Source organism: Primulina huaijiensis, chromosome 17 (assembly GCF_012295235.1).
Source record: "Primulina huaijiensis isolate GDHJ02 chromosome 17, ASM1229523v2, whole genome shotgun sequence".
In the NCBI taxonomy this organism is placed as follows: domain Eukaryota; kingdom Viridiplantae; phylum Streptophyta; class Magnoliopsida; order Lamiales; family Gesneriaceae; genus Primulina; species Primulina huaijiensis.
Genome location: NC_133322.1, coordinates 5,982,055 through 5,993,222, shown reverse-complemented (window position 1 = coordinate 5,993,222; position 11,168 = coordinate 5,982,055). Strand labels below are relative to the sequence as shown.

At 33.3% G+C, this 11,168-nt stretch overlaps 2 protein-coding genes across 2 annotated transcripts; both read left to right on the top strand.

The window, feature by feature from the left end:
• Window positions 1-1,682: 1,682 nt before the first annotated feature.
• Window positions 1,683-8,910, top strand: LOC140962355 (uncharacterized). Its single transcript, XM_073421220.1, has 7 exons — window positions 1,683-1,961; window positions 2,191-2,323; window positions 3,313-3,416; window positions 4,639-4,810; window positions 4,922-5,062; window positions 5,182-5,407; window positions 5,493-8,910. Exons 1-7 carry the CDS (start codon window positions 1,894-1,896, stop codon window positions 7,790-7,792), a joined length of 3,144 nt encoding a protein of 1,047 aa, XP_073277321.1. The 5' UTR covers window positions 1,683-1,893; the 3' UTR covers window positions 7,793-8,910.
• LOC140962356 (uncharacterized) lies at window positions 7,793-8,910 on the top strand. Its single transcript, XM_073421221.1, has one exon. The coding sequence runs from the start codon at window positions 7,886-7,888 to the stop codon at window positions 8,585-8,587; it is 702 nt and encodes a 233-aa protein (XP_073277322.1). The 5' UTR covers window positions 7,793-7,885; the 3' UTR covers window positions 8,588-8,910.
• Window positions 8,911-11,168: the final 2,258 nt, after the last annotated feature.

Below are 11,168 nucleotides of genomic sequence, written 5' to 3'. Positions count from 1 at the left end.
GCCTTCACGATATTATAACTTTCCTTGCGTATTTCTCATTAATTGTTTCTTTCAACTTTTACCAAGTTTCACGCGTCATTCTACACTATATTATAATTTTAATTTTTAGCAAATACTATATTATAAGTTGACGTCAAAGTTAGACAAAAACTTGTGTGAGACGGTCTCACGGGTCGTATTTGTGAGACAGATCTCTTATTTGGGTTATCCATGAAAAAGTATTACTTTTTATGCTAAGAGTATTACTGTATATTGTGAATATGGGTAGGATTAACCCGTCTCACATATTAAGATTCGTGAGACGGTCTCACGTGAGACCACTCTCAAAGTTAATGGTCAATCAATGGGACAGGGCCAACTACCTTCCTGATACAACATGTATGACCATTTATTGACATAATTAATAATTTCCATGTTTAAATTTTAAATATATATATATAAAGTAGACCCGTGCCAATTATTGAATGGTAATTTATTAATCCAAATGACATATATAAATATTCTGTTGACTTCTTCCATTCACTTTCATAATAGGACTAAATATGATACATTTTTTAAATAACAAATTTTAAATTTATGAATAAATCTTTTAAAAATCAATATAAATCTATTTTTAGATCATTCATATATTATATAACTTTTGGCTTAATTGAAAATAAAATAAAAATAATGATAGAAAAATGTGGAGAGGAAGCTCTCACCGAACATTCATCTGAAACCAAAATCTAGCAAATCCATTCTCCCTAACAGTCCATGAGCACAACCCCCTTTGTCTTCGATTGAGCGCAACTATTCTTGAGACCCGGTTAAACGGGTCTATAAACGAGTCCGAGGTGGATCTTGGGATTTAGTGAAACCCGACCTACACTCTTTTCCCCATTATATATATAAATTGATATATTTTCACTTGTGATATTTTTTTTTTTTGCTCAATTATTACTAACATAAATTTATAATTAATTTTAATGATTTAATAATTTTTAAATTTTTTATTATATATTGATTAAAACCTAAAAAATATATACTTTTTGGTAGGTCCAACGAGTTTAACTTGGATAAGACCCGTCCAGTTTATTTTCTGGATGATATTATATTAATAAAATATTTAAGATATATGCGATTTTCAAATAAAAATTATTTTCAATGGGTTGGAGAAATCTCAACATATTTTTGGATGCGAGTCAAACAATTTGAGCTCGCGCGGGTTGCAGGTTAGAGCAGGCTGGGTCAGCATGCCAGAATATGATTTTATTTTAAAAAATTTTTTATATAAAAATGTATTTTTAAGTTTTTTTTATTAGATATTTTTTAGGTTTTATTTGACTTATTTGAATGAATTTTACTGATAATTAATTTGTAGTTCTTCTTTAGTATTTTTAATATTTTATTTAACAAATTAATTTATACATTATTAATTTCTTAAAGTAATGTTTTTAAATAAGGGAAATTGGCCTTCAGTCCCCAGCCGTCGATTTTTTTTGTGTTCAGCCCCTGAGTACTTTTTTAGTACCACATTTCCATATGAAGTGTAGCCCAAATTAGATCGGACTGAGTTGATCATTTAATGGCCGTCAAATGGTGGGCCCGCTTGTCCCGCCAGCCTGTAAACCAAGCAACTAAGCATAAAATAAATTGATTTTTCAGAGGCGTGTTCGTTGACGATTCATTTTAAGAGTCAACTGTCATTTTCCCCAATTTAAACCTATAATTTTCCATTGTTTATGATCGAAGACAAGATGAAATTGAATATCAGCCTAAATTGAATTTCCGATCTATCTCATATTCTCTTTTACCCGAATAAAGTTCAATTTATTACAGGAATTACTTAATTGCTCGTGTTTTGGATTTCGGCAATCCCAACTAGTGTAATTTAGTGGTGATTCTATTCATAAGATGAAGAAATCAAAGTTTCTGCAGAATTCGAAGGATATGCTTTCCAGGAGCTTCAACCCGGCCAAATGGTAATCACTCTGTGATTTTATATTCGTGTTCAACCATATCGTGTGCAAATTTTGTTTTTCAATTTTATATTCTATTATGTTTTGAATTGTTTGATTGGCGTGCTGTTACATGTACTTTTGAGTTGATTGATTATTGAATTAGTAAATTTTATTTATCTCGGTTATTGATAGACATTATTGGGTGTTTTTGGGTTTGTTGAATTTGAGTACGAGACTTGATTTGATGCAGCAAGACATCGCTGAGGCTAGCGGGATCAAGGCTGAAGCTTTTGAGGAACAGGAAAGAAGTTCAAGTGAAACAGATGAAAAGGGAAATAGCACCGTTGCTTGAGTCTGGTCAGGATCGGACAGCCCGAATTCGAGTACCGATCTATGGCTCCTTTTTGTTTTTGTTTTAATCAAGATCCATATTTTATGAAATTCCATGTGTTCTGTTTCCATTTTCTTTGTTTCTTGTGACTGTTAAATGTCAATTTGCTGATTATAAATTGGTTCTGTGTCTTGATTTGCAATGCAAAATACATGTTGCAATATATGAAGCCCTTGAACTAAAGTATTCTCTCAAACTTTGGTAAACCAGTCTAAATACAGTTAATGTGAAGTCTTTGTTGCTTGGTTTTAGTTGCAATAGTTGGATTTAGGTATAAACATTGCTGCAGGAAATGTGAACGTAGAAATGTGCCTAGATCTTAGAAATTATTAAGGGGACATATCACATGTTATTGTTGAAAGCTATTGTTCAAATGCTCCAAAATTCTTTTCCAATATTTTAGATTGTAAAATATTCTGACATCTATATTTATGAGAAAGAGTGTTGATTATCATAGAAAAATTTTACTCCCTTTTTGTTTCGAGGTTGATCTTTGAGATTGATTCCTAATTAATTACATCAAGAGTTGAAATAGGGAAAAAATTGGACATCATATTTTTTAGCGTAAAATTGGTGCTGGTTGTGCTTTGGTTATAATCCATGTTTATTTTAAGGGTAATCTTGAAAGAAAATTTGTCATTTAAGAAATGAAAAATAAACAATAGATTACCCAGAACATCTGCTATTCCATCACGAGATCTGTATGATACGATTTGATGTCATTACGTATAGTGGAAAATTTTGAAATCCAAGAAGTCTTGAACTTTAATTAGCATTTTCACTGAAAATTAAAATAAATTATAAGCATGCTAGGTAGGCTGTCTAATTTATGATATCTGTCTACATCTCTTAGAGGAAATTTTTTGTTTTTAACACCAATTTGAAAACATTGATTTTCTTTACTGCTTTGATCATCATCTAATATTGGAGTATTCACCCTAAATAAGGTATTATACTCACATCTATCTTATTAAATGTCAGGTCGAGCATGTCATCAGGGAAGAGAAGATGATGGCTGCATACGATCTCCTCGAGATTTACTGTGAACTTATTGTTTCACGTTTGTCCATAATTGAATCGCAAAAGTATGTATATCTTGTCTGACAGAATGCTCCATGAATAACCATGTTACTGATAGTTCATAATTTAGTTGTTTCAAAATTAACTAAATTATCTCTTGAAGAACTTACTCTATACCAATGACCTTGTGCATCACGACAATTACTTTACGGTAAAGAAGTATCTAGGAGACAAAGGTGTTTGGCTATTTTTTAAGTAGACTGCTAGGTGTTTTCCTATTTAACAAATTTGGAAAAGAAACATTTATGTGAACCGAACCCATTAGCTTCTGTTACAAAAAACATTGTTCTTCATTTAATCATTACATTGGCACCGTCAAACGAGACCTTGTTTGGGGCTAAAATTTGAAAAGACCAGGAATCATTGTGGCCGTACTATACATGCATTAATCTGCTTAATAAAATTTAACTGACCTACGCATCTTATCTATCACCGACAGCGATTTGGAAATGACTCTTTTCCGAGTTTCCAAATTTTTACGAATGATTTTGTGTTGACTTGATGTTCATATTTTAGTGTTGTCGCTTCTTGCTTATCTGAATGTGAAGTAATATAAACATTCCCTTATCCATTTGTTGGTTAGGTCTATAGGTCTAATTATTGTGTATTCTATAAGCTTTTTATCAGAGCACAGGCTTCTACTTATGTGCTCTTTTTAATTAGGATCGTATGTATGTTATAAATGCTATTATTTAATTGATTAACCAAATTGGTTTCACTTTTTGTTGAGCACGTCACGAAATTGAAGGATTTGACCCTTCTACTCTTTCCCACAATATGGTGCATTGAAGAATATGTTTTGTCCATTTTTCTGATTTATTCATGCTTCCTTCGTGTTATGGTTCAGTGAACATATTGCGATATCTATATATTTTTTTTACCACGTTTTTTTATGCTATGCGAAGGACAGTCATTCGATTGTCTTGTAAGCAAAATTTTTACCACTCCCTCTATGTTTCTCGCTTCTCTGAAAAGTTTGCAAACCCCTGCCCGTCTTTCCTTCTGAAGTTACGGTTCTACACACTTGTCAAGTACCGGAGTTTTTTGGGTTTGTAGATGGAGGCATTTTATAACTAGGCAGTAAGGGCTGTGCTAAGGCATTCTTTATGCATGCGTAGTGGTGTGAAATCTCTCTCTCGGTTATGATAAGTTATTTGTGCTATTTCAGTTAGCATGTACTTATTCTAAGGCTTTATATTTTATCTGTTCTCTTATTTTTTTATGTAGAAATATCCCGATTGACCTGAAAGAAGCAATTGCAAGTTTAGTTTTTGCATCACCGAGATGTGGAGATGTACCTGAACTTCTAGACATCAGGAAGCATTTTACAGCAAAATACGGGAAAGATTTCACAACTGCAGCTATAGAACTACGTCCAGAATGTGGTGTTGGCCGCATGGTATGCTCTGGTATTTAGTTCTTGAAGTTCACACATGAGGACATAATGATTGGGTTCTAGTCGGCACCGTAAAATTTTCAAATATTATTTGATTTTGATTTTTTATTGCAGTTAGTTGAGAAGTTATCGGCAGTGGCACCAGATGGACAGACCAAAATGAAAATTTTAAGTGCTATTGCAGAGGAGCATAATGTCAATTGGGATCCTAAATCATTTGATGAGAAAGATCCAGTACCACCAAATGACTTGCTGGTAGATTCAGTTGCTTTGAGGCATTCCGCATATGATTTTATTTACATTATTATATCCTAGAGGTGGACAATATTTTATAGCATTTTCTGATTTCTGTGTCAATTTGTTCAATTAATCAGAGTGGACCAAGTACATTTGGGAAGGCGAGTACCCTGTATGCTGAAGCACCTTGCGCTGGAGATCCAGATATCCAAGCTCCCCCTCCCTCTAGCGACAACAAGATACATAGTACAACATTTAATGTCTCCCAGCAGGGTCCCAAAACTTTAGTGGGGACAGAAAACATCTCTTCTGCCCAAAATTATGGGATCAGCCTAGCGTCCCAACCTGAAACAAAGCCCCCCGGTACAATCTACTTAAATGAAGTGAACGGACTACTTACTGTAATATGGCTTGTTATTTTGCTTAACTATTTGTTTTGCAATTTTAGGAGACAAGAAGACGCGATTGTTACAAGATGAAATCTATGAGTCCTCCTTGGATAGAAAAAGTTGGAATATGGAATTCAAAGATGCTAGTGCTGCAGCAGAGGCAGCTGCTGAATCTGCCGAACGAGCTAGTATGGCAGCTAGAGCTGCTGCAGAACTTTCTAACCGTGATAGAATTATGAGGCAAAATTCGTCTTCAGAGGCCCACGTTTCAAGAAATGAAGGCCGTGAAAACTATGAAACATCAAAATTGGCAAGTAAACCATTCCCTGAAGATTCTGCAAGCAAATCCTTTTTGGAAGAGGGTGAGCCACGGAGGGAGCAAATTAATAGTAATAATGAGAAGACTTCTGGTAGTTTCAAGGGGGACAGTCGTGGGAATACAAAGGAATATGTCGAATCAACTACTTCAAAATCTAAAGCTTCAAACGATAATGATACAAAAGATCATGATGTCCTAGCTGCAGGTGCACGTTCTCGAAAGAACTCTTTAAAGGTATCTAGAGGTGAAATGAGCATGAAGAAAGAGTCTTTCACATATGAAGCTGAGAACACTAATGATTGGTCAGACAAATCTGAGAATTTTAGTGAAGAAAAGATTGGTAAACAATCCAGCATCAACTTTTCTAGATCTGATTCTAACATTTCTGATGATGTGAATATTTTTGCGGACTCCAATGACCAAAAGTTTGATCATGTTGCTGGTGAGGATTCTTTTGTGGATATTGGTATGAAGAAACAGTCTATCAAGTATGATTCTGAGTCCACTAATGATTGGACAGAGAAATCCAAGCATTTTATGGAAGATCAGATTGTGAAATTGCCTAGTGTCAACTCTTCTCGTGCCCATTCTATCATTTCCGATGTTGATAAAATTTTTGTGAACTCCAAGGACCAAAATTTTGGGCATGTGGTTGATGAGGATCCTTTTGTGGGTAGCAAGGGAAGCATTCCTGGAGAAGCCTCCGAGATAAGCACCCACAAGACTGCTGCCGTAGTTTTTGACAAGTCTGATTCAGAGAGTGATGATGGGTATGATTTTGGTGCTACATATGATGAGCGAGAGTCTGTATTTCACTTGCCATCGAAATTATCTGAGAACTCCTCAGTAAATTCTGATTCGTGGACCCCTATATCTGGCTCAACCAAAATCTTGCAGCCCAACACTCAGTCACGGTTTTCGATTGGAAAGAACTCATCGCCTGATCTTTCTGAAAATTTAGTAACTAAAGATGGTTTAGAAATGGATAGTAATACGGCTGTGAAGTTTGACTATTCTGATGGACCGAGTTCTGAAAGTGATGATGGCATCAATACGTTGGGACATACAGTGAAGCAAGACTCGAGAGATATTTCGAGTACACAAAATAGTAGCGGTCGGTCTGTTAGATCAGAAATTAAAGATAAAGGCAGAGAATCACTTGGGTCACCATCTAGGGAAAAGCGGTATTCAGGATTTGGCAGAAAACAGTCATCACTTTTATCTGATGATGAATCGATGTCCAAGGAAATTTTCGAGGATAGAAACCAAGGAAAAAGTGTTTCTCCAGCAAAGTTAAGCTTTAGGAAATCCTCTGCTGGTAAGAAAAAGGAATATTCAGGATTTGGCAAAAGACAGTCGTCCCTGTTGTCTGATGATGAATTGATGTCTGAGGAAATTCTGGAGAAAAGTAGCAAAGGAAAAAGTAATCCTTCAGGAAAGTCAACTTTTCGGAAATCCTCTTCTGGCAAGCCTGCCTCGAGATCTGCTGAGTCTCGGATTGAATCCATTGAATATGGAGATGAATCTAATTCAGATAGTGGAGAGGGGCTAAATTTTGGAAAACTCACTGGTGGTTTTCGTCATAAAGGCTATAACCAGCCCTCTTATTTGAAGAATCGGTTGGGTGGGCAATCATTGTTGAAGAAAGAGACAGAGGATGCTGCCACCGCAAATGTAAGATCCATTTCTCCTCGTGCTGTTGAGAGTCCCCGGATAAACAAAATGTTTGGTCATAAAAAGGGGACAAAAATACCCGTTCTCTCCTCTGATTCAGATAGTAGTTCCGAGGAGGAAGAATATGTACAAAATAGTTCTGGTCACAGGAAAGGACGAGTTACTCCTAATGCTGCAGAAGAAGTTGATAAAAAATCGAGTTTAGGAGCTTCTGTCTCAAATTATGGTTCTTCTAACAATGATTTAGATGACGATGCTCCAGAGGAGTCCGTTACTAGAAAAAATCATCTGCGAAGTGGGATTTCTCGACGAACAAAAGCCCCTTCATCTAGTGCTAAACCAAAATCTTTTCCCAATACTCGGTAGAATGAATCTGAAACTCCTGATCATGATGCTACTGGGCACAGAAAATCCAGAGTGTCTGACACTTCTGAAAACCAACAAGAATCTGAGTCTCAGATGAAGAACTCTATAAACTTGGAAAATTTTGAGCGACCAACCTCACCAAATGTGCCTTATAAGCCAGCTAAATCAAATTTCTGGGCACCTCCTGAGCAGCCCAGCTCAGCAAAAGATGGTACATTGCATGAGTCCAAAATGAGACTTAAGTCTGAAGCGCTTGACGATGATGCTAGCAATGACAGAAAACCTGTCAAAACACAACGTAAGAAGTCTGAAGTTCTTTATTCTGATGAAGAGGATGAAAAAAAGTCTACAAGAACCAACACTTCTGGGACATCACGAGAATTGGAATCTGAAAGGAAGAGCTCTGTGAAGTGGGAAAATTCCGAACTTCCCACCTCTACGAAATTAGCTACTAAGCCAGCTAAATCAAGTGTGTTCTCACCTCCTAAGCAGCACAAAGTGGCTTCTAAGCCTCATTCAAGTGTTTCGGGGACATCAGAGCAACCTAACTCTTCGAAAGCAACTACCTTGACAAAACCTGAGCCTAGAACCTCTCACAAGTCATATGCATCAGAACAACCATCAAGTCCTCAGACGAAGGCAGAGACTTCAGTTAGCAATGAAAATCCCAAGACAGCAACTTTGGACGATTCTAATTCAAATAAAGGTGATGGTACTCAGAAAGCTAGCCATGTTCATCCAAAGCTCCCTGATTATGATAGCTTTGTACAAGCTTTTCGGAAGAATCGTCCTTGAATTGCTAGAGTATGGAATTTTTTAAATTACATGAGATTCTTCTACACATAGCTTAAATGGTGGTTCTGTTTGTATACATTTTAAAGTCGACGATTAAATATTTATACGTGTATGATACCGGTGATTGATGTCACATAGAGAATGTTTCTTCTTTCTTCTGAATTTGGAATTTTCAAATTCAGCAGTTTTTGTACTGTTAAGGTTTTGTAATTTCTTACTATGCTGGAGTCCGTTTGATTCATTGGGTGTATACAAAACAACAGATTGATTCGTTTGAGCATCTTCTAGACTTTAATTGGAGCTTACTTTATTTTTTGTGTGAATTGAACAACTAGATTGGTGCTATCAAAACATTAGCTTACTGTTTACCATGCACGACTAATCAAAGCATAAGCCAAAAACAAATTACTCTAGTGAAAATAGAACTTGGTGTCATGGTGTAACATCATGATTTTATTTTTCTACCCCAGCATACCGTATAATTCTTTTTATTTTTTTATGATGTTTAATTTTTTATATTTGACATATTTTTTCACACTTCTCAAAATTTTGTGATTTTGAATTTTTTTTATACAAATTTTAAGTTTTTAAAGTTATATAAATCTATTTTGATTTTTAATTTTAATTTTTTTACAAGTAGAGTACATAATAGCTGAAATATGCCATGTATTATTATAACTAGTTTTGTATACATATACTGTTTGAATATGGATAAATCGACTATTTGATAAACACAAAACCATATATTATTGCAACTAGTCTTGTAGATAGATTTATTCATATTCAAACAATTAATGCAATGATTGTATGATTGTAAATGGATCACGTGTATTTTTCCACGTTGTTCAATACATTTAATCACATGAAAAAATGATATGATTTCTATTATAATCATCGGACAGAGTGTTATGACACTATTCATATGTTATGATCGAACTGATTAACTCAAATAACCTCATGTATCAGTTTTTGGCACCAAATATGCAAAATTTCGATTTATAGTACTCAAAAACTTAGTCAGCTTATGGTCAGTTTGAAAATTTTATTTTTAAGAATGATGAGTTAAGAACACAGAGTCTTGAAAGATTGATCAATAAATAACCTAATACATTTTGACATGATATTGTATATATACTAGTAGAAAAATATCATATAATAAATTTTAAGAATTATAATCTTGAAAAAACTTTTTTTTATAAAAGAAATATCCAACAAAATATTACTTTCTTTAGCAAAAGTTTTTTTTAAATATACTCCAACAATATATTTAGAGAAAATTGCATTATTTTATGGTATGTTTTCCTCGGATTTTGGTTTTTTATATTATAAAATTTCAATCTTAATCTGTTATTATTTTTTGCAAATTTTAGTCATTTTTAAATGTAGTATTGGTGCCGAATTATATAGTATGACTTCATCATTCTCGATGACTAGAATTATAAAAATTTGAAAGATAGTGACTAAAACTAAAATTTAACAGTATAAAATATCAAAATCACAAAAATAAAATACTTACATGTCTAGTGTGTTTGGTTAGAGAAGCCAACGAACCAAAAACACATATTTAAAATAAACATTTAAAAAAAACATATTATTTGGTTACAATCAATATTTTTAAAAAGCACTTAGAAACTTAAATTTATGGCATTTTTTACTTTTGGTTCTAATTAAAAATAAAACAATAGTACTTTTCAATATTTAGAATACGTTTGATTTCAAAAGCTAAAATAAGAAAATTGTTTTTTTTTTTAAAAAAAAAATAGTACTTTTATAATTTTATATTTGCTGGATGGGCTTTTTTGTGCTTAAAAAACTCTTAACTAAGTTAAAATTGTTGAAAATAAGAGTTGTAAATATAGAAAATTATTGTGTGATGATGTATGTAATGATGTATTTATTTTTGGATTATTTCTAAAGAAATTTTATAAATAAGTCTCTCAATTTGTGGAAAAAAAAAAAGCACAATTGAGTGGAAAAAATTTTATAAAGTGTGTAGTTTAATATATTTTGTTATTTTAAGATTTTTACTTTTTATCGTAAATTTTTATTTTTAACAAAAATTAGTGTTTTTCCAAAAGCCTAAATTTATAACTTTTAATTTTTAAAGAGCTTTTCAATAACGAAAATCAAAACAATACAGTACCTGTCATTTCCATAATCTCTCAACCTATTTCTCCATTCTACAGGGGAATTTTTTTCAAATTATCCCCATAATTTTTTCTTTTCATTGCACGATGTATTGTCCATTGAATTTGAAGATTCTCTCTCTTAAGTTATAGTTACTATTTTTTATATCAAGATTTTCAATATTTATGCATACTGTTATGATATGAATTTAATATATTATTCTTAATTATTTATCTATATAAATTACATTTTGTAGGACCGAGTGTTTGTCGTTTTACCAAAAGTTATAATTGACGGAAACGATGCAATTCAAATCTTTTAAATCGTACAATAGCTCCAAGCACCACGTTTCAATAGCTCTATCCAGCATGAACAATTATTGCACACAACAATCTTTCCTTCAATAATTTCACTATTTGCAATTAATGATAATCAAATATATGACATTGACTCT